The sequence below is a fragment of the Suncus etruscus genome, chromosome 15, assembly GCF_024139225.1.
Source record: "Suncus etruscus isolate mSunEtr1 chromosome 15, mSunEtr1.pri.cur, whole genome shotgun sequence".
Classification (NCBI taxonomy): Eukaryota; Metazoa; Chordata; class Mammalia; order Eulipotyphla; family Soricidae; genus Suncus; species Suncus etruscus.
Window position 1 is genome coordinate 7064928 of NC_064862.1, and position 24188 is coordinate 7089115.

Sequence of the window (24188 nt, forward strand, 5' to 3'; positions counted from 1 at the left end):
GTGTTATAGGTATCATTAATAAATTTGTTGCTCTAAGGAAATAGTATTTATTGTGTCTATGTTGAAATAAAACTTATCTAGATGGATTTAATTTAAGGAAACTGTCTGTGGTATAACTAATATACTACATATAATCTGTTAACCTACACCAGAAGTACTAATAGTACTTTGAGAAATGTGGATTCACCTTCTTGTGTGGAGTGTTTTCAGAGATTGTGTGTGCTCTGTAAGCAGGTCACACATTATCTCAGAACTGAGTTTTTACAACAAAATATTCATCATCTTTCAGTGTAGAGAAATGATGCCTGCATTCCGTGCTTTCCTGAAGAGGCATGATAAGACCATTGCTACCAAAATGCTGAGGTAAGTACTGAAAAGGTCTTCAGCTGGGCCATCACCTAGGTCAGGGTGCTCTCTCTACCTTTATGAGAGAAAACCCAGTTCTTTCTCTGTTCTTCAAACAGCCTGCCAGAGATGCTTTTGTCTCCTTCCCGGAGATTTGATGAATACATTCATCTTCTCTATGCTTTACGGCTTCATACTCCAGCAGAACACACTGACCGAGGTGATCTGACTACTGCAATTGAGCAAATCAAAAAATATAAAGGTTATATCGATCAGGTGGGTTGCTGTGTCCTTTGAAGAGACCAGGTTGTGATACAGACATCCTGAAATTCCTTCTCCTCTTAAGGCTTTGCTTTACTTCAAGGATTTCTTTTAATGCAACATCTTTGTAGCCTGAAATTTTGTGAATGAAGGGCCCGTGTTCCCAAATAACAGGAGACAGTATGTTTTCAGATATCTGTACAAATATAATAAAAACCTCTTACCAGTGGGACATTTGAAAAATAAGATATTCCTCTTGATATATGAGGGAAATACATCAAATTCATTGTTTCCAAAAGAACTCTGAGGTGTATTAACTTTCTTGCCATCAGAATCACAACTCTCATTACTAAGAAAGAATTCAGCATCTCTGTCATCTGAAAATACTGACGCTACCATGGGCCTCCTGCATATTTGTTGGGGCTGAATGTAAACAGACACATTAGCCTACATGATGCTGTTTGACACAGACTTATCACTTGCCTCTGAATTCCAAATCACTGTAGACAGAAACCAAAGATTCTATATAGTTAGTAAAAACTTGAGTACTGCATCACTTGCCATGAAAGATTTAAAAAAATTTTTAATTAATTTATTTATGTTTCGATTTTGGACCATACCCTGCAGTGTTAGGGATTACTACTGGCTCTATAATCAGGAATTATTTTAGGTGGGGTGCTGGGGACCATACAGGATGCCAAGGAATCAAACTAGGTTGGCTGTGTACAAGGCAAGTGCCCACCGTGTATTATTGCTCCAGCCCCTACAAACTCTTTTTATATGTAAAAATCCCACAATTTTCACTTGTCACAAAGCACTTTCTTTTATAGATGAAACAAATTGCCAGTATGAAGGATCAGCTGTCAGAGATACAGAGGACCATCTGGGGATGCCCTGTACGTATTCTTATGTATTCACTGCAGCTCACGCTCCTGAATGGGCATCAGTGCAAAGAGCCAACGTGCAGATTTGGGCCCAGGGAGCACCTGCTGGATGCAGCCTGCATTCCAGATACTGAACGACCAGGCTGAGGAGTGGGACACATGTGGGCTTTTTCTTCCGCTAAACATTCCAGTCTTAGCTCCTTGCTGGCTGCTGTGTGATCAAGATCTCAATTATGGGAGGCCTGTGTATTCTCTTGGTTCTGAGTTCCTGAACACTTCCTGAGGCAGCATTATATATGCTGAGAATATTTTTCTGTTTTGTGGTTATACCTGGTGCTCCTGGTTTTGCATTCAGGAATTACTCCCGGATGTGCTTGGGGGACCATAAAGGGTGCCAAGAATCAAACCTGGGTAGCCATGAGCCCTATTTGCTGTTCTATTGTTCTGGCACCAAACACTTCGAATATTTGAAGCGACTTTAGAAAATCCACTTCTCACTATATCTCGTAGTCTAGACTAGCCCTCTCTTACTTTCTCTACTGTGGCTTGGCCGTCTCTCAGCTCAAACTCTCAGATATTCTCATTATTCTTCATGAGTGTTAATATCCCTCACATCGCTGCAACTTTGCTTATACTCCTTTCCTACTACTGTTGTTCTTCCTTATTTTACTGCCTTTCCTATTTAAAATCTTATCTCATACGAAAAAATTAGGTCAGCTTCCCTCCTTCATTCCCTTTTCTCCCTCCCTACTTCCTTCCTTCTCTTTCTTTCCTGTTTTCTTCACTCTTTCCTTCCTTCCCTCCTTCCTTCCTTCATACTTTCTCCCTTCTCTCCTTCCCTACTTCCTTCTTTCCATACTCTCCTCTTTTCTTTCCTTTTCTACTCTTTCTTTCCCTTCTGCCCTGCAAAAGAAAAAACACTGGTTCCAGGGGCTGTGAACGTAGCAAGGTGGTAGACTTCTTACCTAGTACATGTGAAGATTTGGGCTTAATTCCCCACACCCCCCAAATAATTAATTCCTTCAGTCTTCAGCTTCTTCTTCACGTTCTCCCAACACAGCCAGCTCTGGGTTTTCCTCACTGGGTTCCTCCGCACCCCAAGTGTCCCTGTCACTTTGAAATTCTTGATTCTCAGCTACAACTCGGGGTCCTATGACTGCTGAGGCTTGATGAACTGGAAGAATTCACTGAGTGGAGATGTCCAAGGGCAAAATGGGGAAGCTAGAGGAAATTGTCTTGTTGTACATTGGAGTCGCACATTTTGGTAGGAAATGAGTAGTGAAATTCTTAATTTTATAAAAATGAATGATTGTTTCTCATTTTATGTTTGATTACACAGACTCTACCTAAAGAAAATAGGTATCTAATTCGGGTCCAAGATGTAGCCCAGCATCACTGCTGTCATGATGAAGCATGTTTTTCTTTAAGGTAAAGATTCTACGACTGACAGCGGAACTGTGTCCTGCTTTTTTAGCTCTGACTCAAAGACAAGAATGTATTTACTGTGTTTCTCAGGCATAGGGCTTGAGCTGAGAAGTCACCCCACCACACAGATGACATATGGAGCATTAGCACCTCACTCTTATTCAAGGCTGATGCACTGGGTAGAATGGTGCATCGAATGGAAGGAAATGTTTTGTTTCTCCCAGAACCAAAGCAACACAGAGCAGTAGTTCTGTTGTTTTTGGTCACACCTGGAAGCGCTCAGGGGTTACTTCTTGCTCTGTGCTCAGGAATTACTTCCAGGGGACCATATGTATACTGAGGATTGAATTTGGGTTGACAGTGTACAAAGCAAATGCACTACCAACTATACTGCTGCTGGGACTCCAGAAGCAGGAATTCTGAGGTCTTGCTTTAATAGAGGAGACAAAGGCATTGTGGGATATTTATCCATGCATCTATTGCACTATAAGGAATAGAAGATCAAATTTTATTTGTAGTTATTGAGGACATATGAGGACAATGATATAGATCACTATATATAAATATGTCTACATATCTATATATACAATGAGGACAGTGATATATATCACTATATCTAGTTTGCAGAGTGCTCACAGTAATTTAAAAATTAAAAAATGGGAGACTACCAACTTCCAAAAACATCTCTCCTTTTTCCTCCCTTCTGTGAATGAGAGGAGCACATCTTGCAGTGCTTAGAGATCACCCCTGGGGATGCTTGAGTGGAGATGTACGTGACACCTGGGACTGAATCTGAGTCAGTCACATGCAAGGCAGACACCTTATCTACTGAACTATCTTTCCAACCCAGCCCTTTTCTCCTTTAGAACAAAGTTGGGCCTGTTGTTTTTTGGTAGAGTCAATTAGTAAATATTCTAGGATCTAGCTGACTGGACAATGTCTGTGGGATTATTTATTTCACTTTTCCAAGACAGTACAAAAACATCTATGAAATGAAACAATAAAGGTAAATAATAGAATATTCATAAACAATACACAAAATAAATGAACAAACTTGGCTTTATTTAGATAGACCCTTGAAAACAAGTAATAGGCCAGAGTTTGATTATCCTGACACAAGAAAATTGTTTATCAAATGTTGAAGATGTTTAGGGAACTCAAAGAAATAATGGAATAGAACCAATCAAATACAAGAGAAAATGAGACCAGAAATGAGGAAACTGTAAGCAGAAATGGCAGGAATGAAAACTTGGTAGGTGAAATGAAAAACTCACTGAAAGACCTCACCAGCAGAGTAATACCTCTGAGGACAGAATCAGTGAATTCCAAGACAGGTTCAGAAAACCAGACAATAGGAGAAGATGGAAAAAAAAAAGGCCTCAAAATAAATGAAATTTGGTGTGAATTTGAACAGGATAGCATTAAGAATCATGAGGGGCCCAGAATGCCAGGAAGGCAACACTGATGAAGAAACAACTGTCAGATACATCAGTGCTGACAAGTTCTCAGAGCTGGAGAACAGTTGCACCCACCTCCAGAAGGCCAGAAGGATACCAGCTAAAGAGACCCAAACAAGTATACTCTGGCACATCCTAATCAGAATAACAAAAATCAAAGACATATAATACCCAAAGCAGCAATATCAAAGAGGAAACTCTAAGCAAAGGAGCATTAATATTTATAGCAGATTAACCAAAGACTGGTGGAATACGGTGAAAAAACTCAATGAAATGACAATCTCACCAAGAATACTTCACCCACCAGACTCTCAATAATATTTGAAGGAAAGATACACAACTTTACGGATAAATAACAACTCACAAAACACTATTTCAAGAAATAAAAGAGGACACAGGAAATGAAACACATCCCTCTGCTCATAGATCAAAATGGCAATAATCCCTAAAGCATTTTACAGATTCAACATAGTCCCATAGATACCCATGATGTTTTTCAAAGAAATAGATTGAACACACATGAAATTCAATATGGAAATTCAAATGTCAAATTTCATATATAGCTAAAACAATCGTTAATTAAAAGACAGGGAGTTTCACTTTCCCCGCTTCAAACAGTAGTACAGTAGAAATTAAACCAACATGATACTGGAATAGACAAAATTTCAGATTAGTGAAATGGAGTGGAATATCCTGAAGTATATGATCAGTTAATCTTCCACAACAACAAAAAAGCTCAAACCATTCTGGCAGGGTGTTACTCATAGTGTTGGACTGAGAAAATCAGAATTGTGGCTTAGTATGGTGGATAGGGCACCTGCCAGCCACGCAGTTGGTCTCCAGCTTTCCAAATGGTCTCTTGAGCACCCCTAAGAGTAACTCCTAATGCAGAGTCAGGAGTAACCCCTGAGCTGGGTGTGGTCCCCAGACAACAAATCCAGAAAAGTCAGAACTTCTTTGAGCCATTCAGAAGGTCTGCTGTGGAATAAAAACCTTGACCATGAATAGAACAGTGAATTGTGTAACCAAAACATGCACACACTACTCCCTTTCTAACACTGCCCCTTCTGTTGAACACAGGCTCTATGAACACATCCATGATCTCAGCCTTTTCCTTTTCAACGATACACTGCTTATTTCCAGTCGGGGCATATCTCACACTCCATTTGAAAGAACTTCAAAGTCAACCTACAAGTTCATTGCATCGATCGCCCTTCATAGATTACTCGTAGAAGATATTCCAGATTCCAAATGTATGTAAATTTCCAAAAGCTAAATACCTGTAGAAATACCCATAGGAAGGTGTAGCCCATGAAGTTCAAAAGCCTGGTTACTCAAATTGTAATTTGCTATATTAGGATTTCAGTATTGCAAATTTCATCTACTCCTGAAATAGGAAAATAACTGCTAACATTTCTCATGTACCCTTTCTATTAGGAAAACAGCCTTCAAAAACATTGGAGGTAGTTGGTACATAAGGGTAGGGGGTTTTGCCATGCAAGCAGCAAACCTAGGTTCAATCTCTAGCACCACATCTGTCCACCTGAGCACTGCCAGTGGTTCAAAAACTAAACCAGGATCACGAGAGATATGGTGGCATATACCAAGTTCTTTGAAGCAGTTTGACATGTTGGAGATATAACAATAACTATATACTTATTGTGGATGTCATAATTTTGCTAATTGATACTTTTCCATTCTACAAGGGCAAAAAGGATTACTGACTTGATTGTTCTGTTTCTTCCTTAAGTTGGTAGTCCTATAAAGCAATCAGTACAATTATCAAAGGCTCCTCAATACCTCTTATGCATTTAATTCATGGTAACTTCGATAGAAATCCTGTTATAAAAATATTCTTACACCTAATAGTATCTATTTTGAATTCTCATGCTTTACTGCCAAAGCTTCCAAGTATTGCTTTCCTATTTAGATCAGACCACTGGAAAATAACATCACTAATCTAAGTATTCTTTCATGCCACTTAGAGTAGGGATTGAAGTTAAAGCTGTAATTGCTAACTACAATGAAATAAATGTTAATCTGAGGTCATATCTGAGTTTCCCAGATATGTAACTAATCTAAAATGGGCTGAGGGCCAGAGAAATAGCACAGCGGTAGGGCATTTGCCTTGCAAGCAGCCGATCCAGGAGGGATGGTGGTTCCAATCCTGGCATTCCTTATGCCTCCCACCCCCACCCCGAGCCTGCCAAGAGTGATTTCTCAGAGCCGAGCCAGAAGTAATCCTGAGCACCGCTGGGTATGACCCAAAAACAAAACCCAAAAGCAAATGGGCTGAATACCATCAGCTATAGCTCCATCTTAAACCTAAACATGAGAAAGAATACAGAGCAGAGGAATAATATTTCCATCCAAAAGACATTGTCAGGTGCCTTTAACCACTTGGTACAGTTAGAATGTAACATCAACCTTTCTTAATCAACTATGTCCTATTTCAATTCTCTGTTGTCACTGAACTGACTGCATTTATAAGTGAAGTCTTAATTCTGCCACTGGTCCTTATGACTTTCTTGGTCCAGCTCTCAGTATCTTTTTTTAGAAATACTCATTAGTTAAACCTTTAACTGACTCTCTTTTCTTTTGAAGTAGCCAAGAAATAGGACCCTTTAGTCTTGAAAAGTAATTGCTAATTACAATGAAACAAATGTTAATTTGAGGTCACATCTGAGTTATTCAGTAATTTCAGAGTTATTTTAAAATGTGCTTATACTTACATATTTTTACAGATATCAAGAATGCCTTTGTTCTTCAAGGTCCAAAATGTGAATGGATTTGTGCTACAGAGCTTGAAGATGAAAAATTCCTATGGTTGTCAGTACTCAAAAATGCAATCAGAAGTAATATAGAGAAGTGAGATTGGACTCAGACATCAAGGTGCCAACTTTCCCTGGCAAACAAAGACAGCATTTATTTTTGCTCCAGAACATCCAGCAAGAAACAGAATGATCATCTGCTATGGATGACAGGAGTCAGATTGCCATAACTATCTGTGTGAAGTGAACAGTAAGAACAATTTTGACTCCTGAAATTTGAACTTCTTTTGGTACTATTTAAGATGGACAATTATTTGTTGAAACTTAGAACAAGCAAAGGGTCAGAAAAGGAGGTAAAGTGCTTGCCTGGTACACAGTTAATTTGGGTTCAATGACTGACACTGTATATGCTGGGTGTGACCCAGATTCCCTCTCACTCCCACAAACAAAACTGGAACAAGTATATTTTGTATTTAAATTTTTGCTTTGTGATCAAATAAAAAATAAAATCAATGAAGTTTCTTAAACATGTTGATTTATTTATTTTGGTTTTAGGGTCACACTCGGCAGCACTTAGGGGTTACTCCTGGCTCTATGCTCAGAAATTGCCCCTGGCAGGCACAGGGGACCATATGAGATGCCGGGATTAGAACCATCGTCCTTCTGCATGGAAGGCAAACACTTACCTCCATGCTATCTCTCTGGCCCCAACATGTTGATTTATTAATCATCTGTAACATTCTCATGAATTAAAAACGTGCATAATATATCATTTGGTAACTTTCTCAAAACGTAATTCTCAATACAAATGTGTTCTTCAAGGAATGCACCACGGTACTGAAGTGTTTCTGTAATTATCATGTTCTTCGGTTGCAAAATTAAAATCTCAGACCTTTCCAAATTAGAAGGCTATTTGGTGGCGAAAGAAACTTTAGGAAAATAAGGAAGATTAAAAATAACACCTGCTTTTTTGCATGTGTGCAATGCTAAAGGATTTTCTTCCCAGATCTGCTCTCAGAACACTCAGAACTTCTCCTAGTGAGGCTCAGAGGACCATATGGGATGCCAGGGACTGACTCCAGGTCAGCTTCATGTAAGGAAAATATCCTCCTGATCGTACTACCTCCTAGCCTCAGTAACTTTGTTTTTCAATAGAATTTGAGTGAAAAATTAAAACTTAGCTGATAATTAGGGAATTTAAGACTTTTTTGAGCAAATAAACAGTGATGTATTGGGTAGTTTTCTGGGTCTTCAAAGTCTTCATTGAATTAAGATGGGGGACTAAAGGGGCTGGAATGAGCACAGCGGCAAGGCATTTGCCTTGCACATGGCTGCCATGGTTCTAGCCCCGGCATCCCACATGGTCCCCTTAGCCAGGAGCCATTTCTGAGCAGAGCCAGGAGTAACCCGAGCATGACCGGGTGTGGCCCAAAGAAAACCTTTCAAAACTAAAAAAAAAATATGGGGGACAAGGATTAAACCTGGGTCGGCTGCATGCAAGGCAAATGCCCTTCCCTATGCTATGGGTCCAGCCCCACATTATGTCTCGTAAATGAAGAAAATACAATTTTTTCTAGTGCTATCTTCCCCTGGCTGTATGTGTGTGGTGGTTGGGAATTATATGGTGTCAGGGATTGTACATGGGGCTTCCATGCAAAGCATGCACTCCAGTCTTTTGAGCCATCTCCTGGTCCTCCTTCTAACTTGTAAACATTTTCACTCTTTTAGGAAACATAAAAGTTAAAATATTGAGCACTTTTATGGGCCAAAGGGATAGTACAGCAGTAAGGGCCTTGCACATGGCCATCCAAGCACTGCCAGGTATAATCCTAAAGAGTAGAACCAGGAGTAAATCCTGAGCATCACTGATGACCTAAAAACAATAAAAATCTTTTTTGACCTATTTTATTAAAAGTGTAAAATTACCTCAATGATTTATAATCATGCAGATTAATACCTACTATAAATATTTGTTAAAGAACATATGCAATAAGGGAGTATTTACTGTTAGCACTGAGTATAAATTTATGTGAACAAAACTGAACAAATTATATAAAAATAACACTAATATAGTAACATTTAGAGTAGGACACACTTCAGAAATGATTAAAGTAGTTATGTTTGCAGGCCAGTGTGCTTGCTTTGCATTCCGCCAACTTGGGTTCCATCCCTGGCACCTTATAAGGTTTCCCAAGTCCACCTGTTAAGAGGAGTGACCCCTGAAAGAAGCTAGGAGTGTCTTTCCTTACCTACCCTCTGCAAAAAAAAAAGTGGTTGATGCCGACAAGTGGAAGTAATTATGTTACTTCACTATAGAATAGTTTCAACATTTTCCCTTCACTTCTAGGAAACAATTAAGCAATTTCATAGCTTTTTTGACTATTGCTGAGAAATAAAATCTTAACAAAGGGCCAGAGTTGTATAGTTGTTGCCTTGCATGTGGCAGATCTAGGTTTGATTGCCGGCACCACATATGCTCCCCTAAGCATTACAACAAGTGACCTGAGCACAGGGCCAGGAGTAAACCCTAAATGCTACTGGATATGAGGACCCGGCCCCCCCCCCAAAGTCTTACATAAATGTTAAAAATATTTTTGTAAAATAAATGAAAACATGTGACCGCCTAGATGATGTAAAAGTCTGAAAACTATGACTGTCAGAGAAAGCTCATTCTTAAAGAGCTGTGGTTACAGAAAATCTTATTCAAGATAGATCTTTCAGTAAAAAATAAAAGAGGGAAGCTCATTCTAAAGACTTTCAAATAAAGCTAATATTTTTATTTAAGATACTAAACTCCAAAGACAAGATGACTAACCGAGTCCCTTTTTGCTAAGATTTCTGAGTCTGTGTCTGAGACAGAAATGAGGAAGTCCCTGAGCCAGAGAGATAGTACAGTATAGGTCATTTGTCTTGCATGTAGCTGACCCTGATTCGATCCTTAATACCCCATATGGTTGGTTCCCTAAGCCCTGTTGTAAGTGCTGGACACCCCTGGGTATGGCCCCAAAATAAAAAACAACAAAAGATACAGTTCATCCTGTCAAGTCAGAGTGAGGTTTTATATGACTGAAGCTGTGGAATAGCGAGGGTATAGGTTGTAACAACAAACACAATATACACTTCGGAAAAAGTCATCCTGACCCTTTTATTGTTGAAATTAAAAAATAAAAGATACTTAAATACAATGGTGAACATACAGAGCAAAAGAGAATCCATAAAATTTAACGTTGAGTTAAGCAGTGAGCTGAACTTTTGGGTTTCCAACTTGGCTTTGAACCCAAAACTGCTTAAAAATGGGCACAGTCACAGTTAATGGCAGTTGGCTTATAGGTGAGAAAATGGTCGAAGTTGTTCCAGTTGAACTTCCAGGGAAATTCTCTCTTCAAGAACATCCTGGAAAGAGACAAAGTCAAGTTATTCAAAGTATACAAGATTGAATTGCTACTCTGCAGCAAGAAAACGGGAATTACGCTAATGGACTATGCTTATCCAAGGCTCTGAACATTCTTCCTAGCCTTTTTGCCTGGGGAATTCCTAGCAGCAAAGCTTTTAAGATTGTCCCCAGTGCCTGCAGGCAGTATTGTGACTAGAACTCAAAGCCTTAGGCTTGGGCCAAGTATAGTGGGTAGAATGCTTGCCTTGCATTCAGCCAACCTGGGTCTGGTCCCTGGCACTGTCTATATTGACCTCATCAAAAAGGTCATTCACTATGGTCAAGTAGGTTTTATCTCAGGTATGCAAGGATGGTTAAATATCCATAAATCTATCAACATCAACAACAAGAAAAATAAAAATAACAAGATCATATCAATAGATGCAGAAGCATTTGATAAGGCTCAACACTCATTTTTGATAAAAACTCTCAGCAAAATGGGAATTAAAGGAACCTTTCTCAATATAGTTAAGGCCAGGGGTCTTCAAACTACGGCCCGCGGGCCATATATTGTATTTATTCCCATTTTGTTTCTTCACTTCTAAATAAGATATATGCAGTGTACATAGGAATTTGTTCATAATTTGTTTTTACTATAATCTGGCCCTCCAACAGTCTGAAGGACAGTGAACTGGCCCCCTGTTTAAAAAGTTTGAGGACCCCTGGTTAAGGCCATCTACCACAAGACAATGGCAAATATTATCCTCAATGGAGAAAAACTAAAAGCCTTTCCTCTAAATTCTGATACAAGACAAGGCTGTCCACTCTCACCACTCCTATTCAACATAGTAGTGGAAGTACTTGCTATAGCGATTAGGCAAGAAAAAGATATCAAGAAAATCCAGTTAGGAAAGGAAGAAGTCAAGCTCTCGCTGTTTGCAAATGACATGATACTCTACTTAGAAAACCCTAAAGACTCTACCAAAAAGCTTCTAGAAACAATAGACTCATATAGCAAGGTGGTAGGCTACAAAATTAACACACAGAAATCAATGGCCTTTCTATACACCGATAATAATAGGGAAGAAATGGACATTAAGAAAACAACCCCGGGGCCAGGCGGTGGCGCTAAAGGTAAGGTGCCTGCCTTGCCTGCGCTAGCCTTGGACGGACCGTGGTTCGATCCCCCGGCGTCCCATATGGTCCCCCAAGCCAGGAGCAACTTCTGAGCGCATAGCCAGGAGTAACCCCTGAGCGTTACCGGGTGTGGCCCAAAAACCAAAAAAAAAAAAAAAAAAAAAAAAAAAAGAAAACAACCCCATTCACATTAGTGCCACATAAACTCAAATATCTTGGAGTCAACTTAACCAAAGACGTGAAGGACCTATACAAAGAAAACTATAAAGCCCTGCTCCAAGAAATAAGAGAGGACACATGGAAATAGAAACACATACCCTTCTTATGGATTGGCAGGATTAACATTCATTAAAATGGCAACATTCCCTAAAGCATTGTACAGATTTAATGCAATCCCTCTAAAGATACCCATGACATTCTTCAAAGAAATGGATCAAACACTTCTGAAATTCATTTGGAACAATAAACACCCTCAAATAGCTAAAGCAATCCTGGGAAAAGGAATATGAGAGGCATTACTTTCCCCAATTGTAAACTGTATTACAAAGCAATAGTTATCAAAACAGCATGGTATTGGAATAAAGCCAGACCCTCAGATTAGTGGAATAGTCTTGAGTACTCAGAGAATGTTTCCCAGACATACAATCACCTAATTTTTGATAAAGGAGCAAGAAATCCTAAATGGAGCAGGGAAAGCCTCTTCAAAAAGTGGTGTTGGCACGACTGGTTAGCCACTTACAAAAAAGTGAACTTAGACTCCTAGCTAACATCATGTATGAAGGTAAAATCCAAATGGATTAAAGATCTGGATATCAGACCTGAAACCATAGGTATATTAAAAAAAACATAGATAAAACACTCCATGACATTGTGACTAAAGGCATCTTCATGGAAATTGCACTCTCCAAACCAGTAAAAGCAGAGATAAACAGATGAGAATATATTAAACTGAGATGCTTCTGTACCTCAAAGGAAAAATGTGCCCAGGATACAAGAGCCACCGAGTGGGAGAAACTATTTTCCCAATGCCCCTCAGATATGGGGCAATTATCCTAAATATACAAGGCACTGACAGAACTTTACAAGAAAAAACATCTAATCCCATCAAAAAATGGGGAGAAGAAATGAACACTTTGACAAAAAAGAAATACAAATGGCCAAAAAGGCTTATGAAAAAATGCTCCACATCACTAATCATCAGGGAGATGCAAATAAAAACAACTATGAGGTACCATATCATACTACAGAGAGTAGAGCACATCACAAAGAATGAGAACAAGCAGTGCTAGTGGGGATGTGGAGAGAAAGAAACTCTTATTTACTGCTGGTGGGAATGCCATCTAGTCCATCCTTTATGGAAAACGATATGGAGATTCCTCCAAAAACTCGAAATTGAGCTCCCATATAACCCAGCTATCCCACTCCTAGGGATATACCATAGGAACACAAAAATACAATACAAAAATTCCTTTCTCATACCTATATTCATTGCTGCGCTATTTACAATAGCCAGACTCTGGAAACAACCAAGTTGTCCTTCAACAGATGAATGGCTAAAGAAACTGTGGTACAAATACATAATGAAATAAATATATGCAGCTGTCAGGAGAGATGAAGTCATGAAATTTTCCTATACATGGATGTACATGGAGTCTATTATGCTGAGTGAAATAAGTCAGAAGGAGAGAGAGAGAGAGAGACGCAGAATAGTCTCACTCATCTATGGGTTTTAAGAAAAATAAAATATATTTTTGCAATAATTCTCAGAAACAAAAGAGAGGAGGGCTGGAAGATCCAGTTTACGACATGAGTGATGTGTGCTACTAGAGAAAAAACTACATTGAGAACTATCATAAGTGAATGAATGAGAGAAGTAGAAAGCCTGTCTAGAGTACAGGCGGGGGTAGGGTGGGGAGAAGGGAAATTCGGGACATTGGTGGTGGGAATGATGCACTGGTGAAGGGGGGGGGGGCGTTATTTACAGACAGAAACCCAAGTACAATCACATTTGTAATCAAGATGTTTAAATAAAGATACTTAAAAAAAAAGTTCAGATAAGAAATTGATGAACTGGAAATCCAAAAAACAATCCAAAAGATAATGGAAGAGTTGGTTCTTTGAAAAAATAAGATCAAAAAACCATCAGCAAAACTCACAAAGGAAAAATGAGATACTTAATAAACTGAATTAGAAGTGAAAAGGGGGAGGTTATTACAGAAACTATAGAAATTTAAAGGCTAATCAGAGATTACTTTGAGAAATGTAATGCTAAAAAAATAGAGAACCTGGGAAAAATTAATAAATTCTTCATCTCTTATGGTCTTCCAAGGTTGAACCAAGACGATCTGGAATATCTGAAAACAGATTTATCACTATTGAGAAAATGAAAAAGTTAATCAAAAATTTCCCTCAAAACAAAGCCCAAGCCCGGATGGATTTACTAGTGAATTCTTTCAAACCTTTCAAGAGGACCCACTGACAATCATTTTCAGGCTCTTTCAGAAAATCGCAGTAACAGAAATGCTCCCAAACAGTTTTTATGAAGTTAACATCACCAAAAACAGCCAGAGATGCTACAAAACCAGAGAGCTACACACCAATATCCTTAATAAATACAAATGCAAATATCCTCAACAAAATTCCAGCACTTAGGATAGCTAACGGCTCATCCATCATGGCTCCCCATGACCAAGTAGGGCTCATCCCAGGCATGCAATGATGGTTTAACAAACGCAAGTAAACCAAATTTATACATCATATCAACAAAAGAAAAAAAGAAAAACCATATACTCATATCAATAGATGCAGAAAAAGCACGATACTTTATTTAATAATTCCTAAAGAGTAATGAAAAGCTTCTAGAAACAATGGATTTACATAGCAAAATGGCAGGTTACAAAATTAACATGCAGGGGCTAGAGTGATAGCACAGCAGTAGGGCGTTTGCCTTGCAAGTGGATGTCCTAGGGTGGACCCAGGTTCAATCCCAGCATCCCATATAGTCCCTGAGCCAGAAGCAATTTCTGAACACGAAGCCAGGAGTAAACCCTGATTGCTGCCGGGTGTGGTCAAAAAAATCTATGGCCTTCTTATATACAAATAATGATAAAGAAATAGGCATTAAAAAGAAAAGTATTCACAATAATGTCACAGAAACTAAAATACCTTGGAATCAACTTAACTAACGAGGTGAAAAACCTATACCAAACAAACAAACAAACGAAAATCAAACAATTACAAAACACTTCCCCAAGAAATAAAAGAGGTCACAAGGAAATGGAGAAATATATACCCTGCTCATGGACTGGGAGGATTAATATCATTGAAGTGGTGAAACTCCCCAAAGCACTGTATAGATTTAATGAAATCCCTAAGGATACCCATGACATTTTTCAAAGAAGTGGCTCAAACCCTCCTAAATTCATTTGGAACAATTGACACCGAGGAATGGCTAAAGCAATCCTAAGGAAAAAGAAGATGAGAGGCATTGTGCTGTAAAGCAATAGTCATTAAAACAGCACAGTATTGAAATAAAGACAGACTTTCACATCAATGGAATAGACTTGAGTATTCAGAGAATGTTCCCAAGACATACAATCAATTAATCTTTGATAAAGGAGCAAGAAATGCAAAATGGAGCAAGGAAAGCCTTCACATCAAGTGGTGTTGGGATAACTGGTCAGCCACATGCTAAAAAAGCAAACTAAGACCTCCATCTAACACCATGCACAAAGGTCAAATCTAAATAGATTAAAGGCCTTCATATCAGAGCCAAAACCATAAGTCTATAGAAGAACACGGAGGTAAAACATTCCGTGACATTGAGACTAAAGGCATCTTCAAGGAGGAAACAACACTGTCCAAGCAAGGGGAAGTAGAGATAAACAAATGGCATTACATTAAACTGAGAAGTTTCTGCACTTCAAAGAAAACAGTGACTAGGATACAAAGGCTACTCTCGGAATGGGAAAAACTATTCACCCAAAACCTTCTGGTAAGGGGTTATAATGTTGAAGACAGATAAGGTACTGGCAGAACTCAATAAGAAAAAAAAAATCTAACCCCACCAAAAACTGGGAGGAAGAAATAAACAAAAATTTCCTCAAAGAAGAAATACAGATGGCCATAAAGCACAAGATAAAAGGTTCCAAATCATTAATCACCAAGGAGATGCAAATCAAAACAACAATGAGGTATCATCTTACTCCATGGAGACTGGCACACATCACAAAGAACAAAAAAACCAGTGCTGGTGTGGATGTGGAGAGAAAAGGATTCTCATTCACTGTTGGTGGGAATGCCATTTTGTCCAGCCTTTCTGGAAAACAGTATGGATATTCCTCAAAAAACTGGAAACTGAGTTCCCATATGACCCAGCAATACCATTCCTGGGGATATACCACGGAACACAACACCATACAAAAATGCCCTCTGCGCTCATATGTTCATGGCAGCACTGTTACAGTAGCCAAAATCTGAAACAACCCAGGTGCCTGACCACAAATGAGTGGCTAAAGAAACTGTGTTACTGCTGTCAATTTCCTGAAAGGAACATAGATGCACAAGACATAGCTGATGATACTATCTGGGGTAGACTCCTATTACAGTGCTCACCATCATACTGCATAATACTCTAGACATGAAAATTATGTTTATCCTAAAATGCTCCACAAATAATCTAATCCCAATTTTAGCAAAGTTTATTTAGCAAAGTTTACCCCCACCACTGATGAAGTGCCTAGAAATTGGAAACCCCCCATGTGCCGACTCCAGTTTTTAAAGCGTTGACCCATCCAATAAGGGTAAGTCCTCCAAGTACAACCTACAAATAGATCTCCAATGTCTATCCACAAGTGGGAGTTGAGTGGGTATGTAGTAGACTCCTCTGTCTAATCTGTATTGTGCATAATCCCTGCCTGTATTGTATACAGCCCGTTATATGAACACCATCTCAGACCCACATTTCTCACCCGGGCAAGAAGCTGTAGCTACAGCTCTTGCTGACACAGTATATGAGGTCCCTTTTTTCCCACTTCCCCTTCTGTGGACTATTGCTGTATTTGGCTCCAGAGGGATCCCCAGCTCTAGGATACTACCTGATCCCTGACTGCTACAAACCCTTTCTCAGTCTCCACAAGACCAGGGTGTGGGATTTTTATCCCCCCACTCAGACTGTCTCAAAAGACTTATAAAGGGATGTCTATTTTTGCTTCATATGTTTCTATAGATGCATTTCCTTAATAGTTATAATTCTTAGTGTTTATCTCCATGTGCAGACATAGTCTGCCTCCCCAACCCCCCTTTTAAAAATCTGCTTAGTAGGAAATTATAGTAGAAAAGTCTTGCTTGGGATAGGAGTTCAAGTCAAATATCATGGCACAGAGACTGTACAGCTTGTTATTTTCAACCCCAAATGCACCAGTAATATGACACTATTCCTTTAAGCATAGGCAAATCTTGTGTATAGAAAAAAGTTCTTATCTAATAGGTAAAAAAAAAAAACATAAATTTTAGGGCCGGAGTGATAGCATAGAGGTAGGGCATTTGCCTTGCAATCTGCTGACCTGGGAAGGGCCCAGGCTCAATTCCCGGCATTCCATATGGTCTCCCGAGCCTGCCAGGAGAAATTTCTGAGCAAAGAGCCAGGAGTAACTCTTGAACACTGCTCGGTGTGGCCCCCCAAAAAAGAACCCATAAATTTTATAGAACATGGCACTTAATACCCCGAACATTAACTTGACTTAGACCTCAATCGATCAGACATAGACCACCTACCCCAAACCCCGGATCCCAACATTAGAACTGGCAGTTTCCTGCACCAGCACCAGGAATCAAACTCCCTCTGAGGAAAGCCCTAAAATTGCTCTGGCACCAACTTGCTCCAGGGTAGGTTCATATGACAACCTGACAACGAGTAAACAACTTCATCAAGGACAGGTCTCACCACCTAACAGTGAGATGAAATCAGAAGATGTTCTGTCCTAAGATCTGTGCAAAAACCAAGATCTCTAATTACAGCAGTCTGACTACAACAACCAACAACCATGACACAGCATGGTTCCTAGGACCATAAAGAAAGACTTTACCCTAGGCTTCATCCTAAGATCTATGCAAACCAAGATTTCTAATTACAGAAGACTGACTTTGAAAACTGCAAAAAGACCTTGGTGTTGGACAACCAACATGCCTGGAGCCTGCAGTTGGTCTTTTGATAGTATGCTTCATGAGTGGAGACACCTTGTATCTCTTAGGCTAAAGGAATTTCCATTTTAATTTCCTCAATGTCTACTGTGCCCATGCAAAAAGAAAGAAAAAAAAATCTTGCCATACCCACCCCCCTTTTTGTTTCTTTCTCTTAATTTTATTTATATCTTCTCTAGATAGTCTTTTACATAAAACTTTAAAACTTGAATCATTCTGTTATGCCTCATATTTTGATATCTTTCTATATTAGAGAAAAGAAAAGTGGATGGGATCCAGGAGCCAACTGATCTCAGGAACATTGAGTTAAAAACAAAGTTCAGATCTAAATACCCAAGCCAAAGTCAACACAACAGAATCAAGAGACCCAAACTCTAGCAAGATAAATACAAAATGGACTGTTACACTGGTAGTCCAGGGGACTAAGGGGAAAAGTATGGGATGCATGTTGGGAACTATGGTGGTGGGAATTACTATTACTATATGCCTGAAATATGACTGTGAAAGACTTGTAATTCAAAATAATCTCAACAAAATTAAAAAAAAAAACCCTGTGTTATATGTTATATATACCCAATGGAATTCTAAGCAGCCATCAGGAAAAATGAAGTCATGAAATTTGCCTATACATGGATACATGAATGGACATGGAGACTATTATGCCGAGTACAATGAGACAGAGGGAGAGGGGTAGACATAGAATAAGCTCGCTCATCTGTGGGATATAAGAAAAATAAAAGACAGCATAGGGATATCCAAAAACAACAGGAGAGAGAGAAAGAGAGAGAGAGAGAGAGAGAGAGAGAGAGAGAGAGAGAGAGAGAGAGAGAGAGAGAGAGAGAGAGAGAGAGAGAGAGAATGCCCATTCAGAGACAGGAAGGATGTGAGAGAGAATTTGGGGGGACATTGATGGTGGGTAAATTGCATTGATAAAAAGTGGTGTACATATTTTATTATTATTATCATTATTTTTTGGTTTTTGGGCCATGCCTGGTGACACTCAGGGGTTACTCCTGGCTATGAGCTCAGAAATCACCCCTGTCTCGGGGGACCATAGGGGTTGCCAGGAATTGAACCACAGTCTGACCTGGGTCAGCTGCGTGTAAGGCAAACGCCCTATAGATGTGCTACTGCTCCAGCCCCAGGTGGTATACATTCTATGACTGAAACCCAACTATGAACACTTCTGTAACCACAGTGCTTAAATAAAGAAATTATTTAAAAATAAACTTTCATCATCATTGATGAACTGTCAAAGAGATTTCTTTTCAAATAAATCATGGTTAGGGGCCAGAACAATAGCACAATGGTAAGGTGGTTTGCCTTGCAATTGGCTGACCAGGGATGGATCCAGGTTCCATCCCCAACATCTGATATGGTCCCCTGAGACTGCCAGAAGTGATTTCTAAGTGCAGAGCCAGGATTAATCCCTGAGTACCGCCATTGTGGTCCAAATACAAAAAACAAAGAAAGAAATCATGGTTAATAGTAAAAAGAGAGGGCCCGGAGAGATAGCACAGCGGCGTTTGCCTTGCAAGCAGCCGATCCAGGACCAAAGGTGGTTGGTTCGAATCCCGGTGTCCCATATGGTTCCCCATGCCTGCCAGGAGCTATTTCTGAGCAGACAGCCAGGAGTAATCCCTGAGCACAGCCTGGTGTGGCCCAAAAACCAAAGGAAAAAAAATAGTAAAAAAGGGAAAATGAAGCCATTCCTTGCTAAGCAGAGGTACCAAAGTACATACAGACACCATTCATTACATTATAGCACCATTTCTATTTAAGATTTTTCTTTTCCTAGAAAAGATAACCTAACATCTTGTATTCTTTAGACCTCAAATAAAATCTGAATTGACTTTGATAAAAGGCTAAAGTGACATTCAGAGTAAATAGTTATATATGCGTACATATATGTAAATAATCTTGGAAATAAACTAAGATCACAGCATTTCTTCTCATTTGAAAGATAAGAACTTTATAAGAAAAGTGATGCCATATATATGGATATAGCAATGCATACCAGAATTGAATTAAAATTTCCTTTTACTACTCAAAAGTCTATAAAACATTTTAAATACTCATTTCTCCTGCCTTAAGGAAAATTTTCATGTTAAGTATAAGATCATCTGCTGAGTCACCTCTACATTTTCATCTAACTCTGAGTCCATGGGAACTTTCAAATAAAAAATCTAAAAACCGTATTACCTTTAATTGTTGTTGCAATTCACTATTCAATCTGGCCAAAACTGTGTTGGTTTCCTTATTTCGTCTAATTGATGCCTGAATAGCCTTCTTATCTTTACCAACAGATCTGAGAAGATAAAGAGGGAAATAAAAACAATAGCCAAAAACATAAATGCCACAAAACTTAATTTTTAAAATCTTTGTACGTTCACTATTCTTCCTAATTTTTTACTAAAACTAGAACACAGAGGGATGCTTGGCTTTATTAGCCTAACTCAGTCAGAGCATGTTCAGTTCCAGCATTCAAAGAGTTATATGCTTCTTTTGTTTTTGCTATTAGTTTAACTATTTTTCTTTTATTTTTCTTCATTTTTTACTTATGTATTAAGCTTGTATTTTCTGGTCACGTCTAGCACTGCTTGGCACTCAGTCCTAGCAAGGTTCAGGGGACAAACTTGCCAGGGATCAAACTTGGGGTGGGGTTCAGTAGAAGGCAAATGCCCTTCCCATTATTCTATCTAACTGTTCTCTTTCTTAACAAAAATTAAAAAGCCACTTAGCTCCTGGGTCTCATAAACAACAGCCAAGATGCTGTGTTTGGCCCATGATCTATCTAAAACAACTATCATTTAGTTAGTGGTGTCACCCTACACCCCTTTTTCAAACTTTGCCTCAGACCTGCAGGTTATTAAAATGAACTGAAATTTAATGTGATAGAAAATGTGAAGAAAAATGAGAACATTATTTGAGTTACTAATAAGTAAGAAAACTACCAAAGATGAGTGGTTATGAACCTTTACTCAACAACAGAACTATTCTGACAGTAAGTTGTTAGTTTTTCCTGGCAATTAAACACATTCAGGGACTTTCTGTTTACCTAGGAATAGAAGGCTGAGATGCAAGGACAGCAGCTAAAACACCCGTCTTTTGTGAATGTTCATCAGCTTCTGGCCTTAACTCATCTTCTGATTTTAATCTTCTTCGAACAGGTTTAGGTGGTGGAGCAAGAGGTGTCGTGCCTTTACTCTAGAAGACAAGCATTTTAGAAATAAGCAGTTAGTAATAACACTGACATCTGGTTTGGTAATGAGGGGCCACTACAAAAATGTCTTGCCCACAGAGCAGGCCTGACTATTCCACAAGGGCCACCCTTGCTGCTGCTGTAGGGAAGGAAACAACTTGAGCAGGGGAATGATCTCAGGTATTAAACATGCGAGGCATGTGCGCTCCTTCCTGAACCATCTCCTTGGTCCCTCACTTACTTGAAGCTGTTTGCGCTCTAAAAAAATTAAAGTACTTGTTCTAATTTAACAAAATTTACTTTTTGAGGCAATAGCTCACTTGAATTACAATGGGGAAAGAATACTGCTAGTTGACATCACAATTGTGCATGTTTAACCATTTTAAAAGGGTAAATAAATGCCCTGGTATCTGAATCTGACCCAAGACAGCAACAATCATAGTTTCAACACAAACACGGCAAGTACTCAATATATACCTGGTTCAATTAAAAAAAGGGGGGGGGGAGCCTCAAGAAATGCATTCATTACTATACAGGATTTCACATTAAAAAAAATACTATGTTTGGGACGGTAGTGACAGCATAGTGGTAGGGTATTTGACTTGCAAGCTACAACTACAGACAGATCCGAGTTTAATTCCCAGCATACCCAGCCAAGTGGGTTGCTTTTGGTGGTGCCATGGATCAAACCCTGGTCTACCACATGCTTATCTTTCTCCAGACAGCCCCCAAATAAAAAATATATTCTATTTTGAGGAGATGGAGGGGGCCCTGGGGTCACTTCCAGCAAAACTTAATGGGCTATGCTGGCCCAATGGTTCAGTACTCAGGCTGTAGTATTAGGGGATGCCAGACAGTGCCAGGTCTCAAGTATCCTCAGCCTCTGGTACTCTGGCAGGGACCACTCACTCCTAGTGGGCTTGGGGGACCATATGAGATGCCAGTGATTGAACCCCAGGTTGAACATGTGCAAGGCAAATGCTCTATCTGTTGTATTATTGCTCTAATAACTGAATTAAAAAAAACTGGTAAAAAAATTATCCCTAAAACATCTAAAGAGCACAGAGCATAATATCACAACTTATATATTACATAACCAAAACTAATGAAACCAAAAAGGGATTTGGTATTTTTCTACTTATATTCAAGGCTGCAACTTAAGAAATGAAATTTGATAAATTAAAAGTCCTACTTTGGGGGCCGGAGAGATAGCATGGAGGTAGGGCATCTGCCTTGCATGCAGAAGGACGATGGTTCAAATCCCAGCATCCCATATGGTCCCCTGAGCTGCCAGGAGAGATTTCTGAGCGAAGAGCCAGGAGTAACCCCAACCACCCCACCCCACCAAAAAAAGTCCTACTTTGAGGTGGCAGAAAAGGTAGTTCAATGGGCTATAGCACATGTTTTGCATGTCCTGGGTACATCCCCAGCACCTTGAGATCTTGAGCACAGTAGGTTGGCTCCAAAAATCAAGCCAAATAAAAGCAAAGTCTACTTTATATGTTTGGAAGAATATCGTGACCATATACCTAGGACATGCACTAAAAGAGATGATAGTCTATCCTCTAATATTTGTGCAGGTCCCAGGTATTTAAATTTTACATGGTCATGACATTCTTCCAGCATAAATATTGATCCTATTTTGAGATAAGTCTATACTAAAGGCAGTAACATAGTTAAATGATTTCTAGTTAGCTGTCTAGTTTTAGTATTTTTAATATAATTATTTACGTACCATAGTTGCAAAACTGTTCATGGTCGAGTCCCAGTCATAGAACGTACACCACCCTTCACCAGCACATTTCCTAGTACAATGTCCCCAGCAAGTTTTAGTTTGTTTCTGAGCCACACCCAGTAGTATTCAGGGTTTACTTTGGCTCTTACTCAGACATCGCCTGGCAGTCCCAAGGGGAACATACTTTGTTGTGCTGACGATGTACAAGGTAAAATGTTTAATCCCTCTACTACCTTGTAAGAGAGATAACTTGTTAACTTTCTAAGATGTTTTATTTTCTTTAAAATCTCATTAAGTTAAAAATGATCTTGTAATTTTTTATATATACAAAACAACTGGTATTATTTTAAAATAACTTTTGTATACCGCATTAGCAGGAGCACTAGCAATTGCCTTTTCTTCAACTTTACTGTCTGTTTTGGTAACTCGAAGAGAGCACACAGGATCAGAAGCCTTTTCAACCTAGAAAAGAAGAAATTATCATTATTAACTATAACAAGTAACTATATGTAATATAACTTGTATGAGGTTATGTATAAAGGTATGACAAACTAAGAGCAAAATCTTACAATATGAGATGAAAATGACAAGAAATTTGAGACAGCCTGGTAAAATGATGCCCCTCTAGTCTTGAAAGAACAGTATGGAGAGACTATTAGCTCCCAGAGAGGGTAGTAACAGGGGTGCTGAAGAGCAGTTGTGGCACTTCGGGAAGTTCTGTAGTTGGAGGGGCAGGGGTACATCCTCCCATGGGTACAAACTAGGACAAACCAGCCTGCGCATGTTCTCCCTATAACCAGTCCGGCCTTCCTGACGGGGCAGCCCATTCCCCTAACAGGCAAGGGCCAGGTAGAGTCACATATCTAAAGGACCATATAATTTTCCATGGAACAGTTCTGTAAAAAACTTAAACCTAAATTCTGCCGGCTAATAGAGATTTCTAGATCTGCAAGCAAGGTTAAAAATGCTATGACTCAACTGGGGTATTTTTGGGGGGCTTTTGGGTCACAGCAGCGCTCAGGGGTTACTCCTGGCTCTAAGCTCAGAAATCACTCCCGGCAAGCTCGGGGGACCATGTGGGATGCCGGGATTCGAACCACCGTCCTTCTGCATGTAAGGCAAATGCCCTATCTCCATGCTATCTCTCCAGTCCTCAAATGGGATTTCTTTTGAGGTCAGGGATCCCTGAAGTTCTTGCTGTGAGAAAAAAAAAGTCTTCTTTAATATTGTTTTCACAGGTTGGCAGTCCCTGAAAGCGAGCACAGCTAACTATAGTGACTTGCTCTCATAACATACTGAGGTAGCCAATGAGAACCATAGTCCCTAATTTGGGGAAACAGTGGTCAAATTTCACAGGCAGAAGCAGCTTAGATGTAAGATGTAACCCTGGAGGTGTG

The 24188-nt window shown here is 39.3% G+C and overlaps 3 protein-coding genes across 8 annotated transcripts in view; 1 reads left to right on the forward strand and 2 right to left on the reverse strand.

Moving 5' to 3' along the window:
• The window catches only part of ECT2L (epithelial cell transforming 2 like), a 94440-nt gene extending 87155 nt beyond the window's left edge, over window positions 1-7285 (forward strand). Inside the window, exons 15-20 of the mRNA XM_049788001.1 lie at window positions 290-363; window positions 465-621; window positions 1437-1502; window positions 2830-2918; window positions 5453-5625; window positions 7117-7285. Of these exons, the coding sequence (XP_049643958.1) occupies window positions 290-363; window positions 465-621; window positions 1437-1502; window positions 2830-2918; window positions 5453-5625; window positions 7117-7244 (687 nt within the window). The 3' untranslated portion in view covers window positions 7245-7285. The remainder of the gene's footprint in view (window positions 1-289; window positions 364-464; window positions 622-1436; window positions 1503-2829; window positions 2919-5452; window positions 5626-7116) is intronic.
• The window catches only part of CITED2 (Cbp/p300 interacting transactivator with Glu/Asp rich carboxy-terminal domain 2), a 1046546-nt gene that overhangs the window by 504624 nt on the left and 517734 nt on the right, over window positions 1-24188 (reverse strand). The window lies entirely within an intron of this gene.
• The window catches only part of REPS1 (RALBP1 associated Eps domain containing 1), a 108958-nt gene continuing 95033 nt past the window's right edge, over window positions 10264-24188 (reverse strand). For all 6 annotated transcript variants that reach the window (XM_049788005.1, XM_049788007.1, XM_049788006.1 and 3 more), the window contains 4 exons: window positions 23158-23253; window positions 20913-21061; window positions 20057-20162; window positions 10264-10536 (listed from right to left, as the gene is read on the reverse strand). In XM_049788005.1, the coding sequence (XP_049643962.1) occupies window positions 10468-10536; window positions 20057-20162; window positions 20913-21061; window positions 23158-23253 (420 nt within the window). In that variant the 3' untranslated portion in view covers window positions 10264-10467. The remainder of the gene's footprint in view (window positions 10537-20056; window positions 20163-20912; window positions 21062-23157; window positions 23254-24188) is intronic.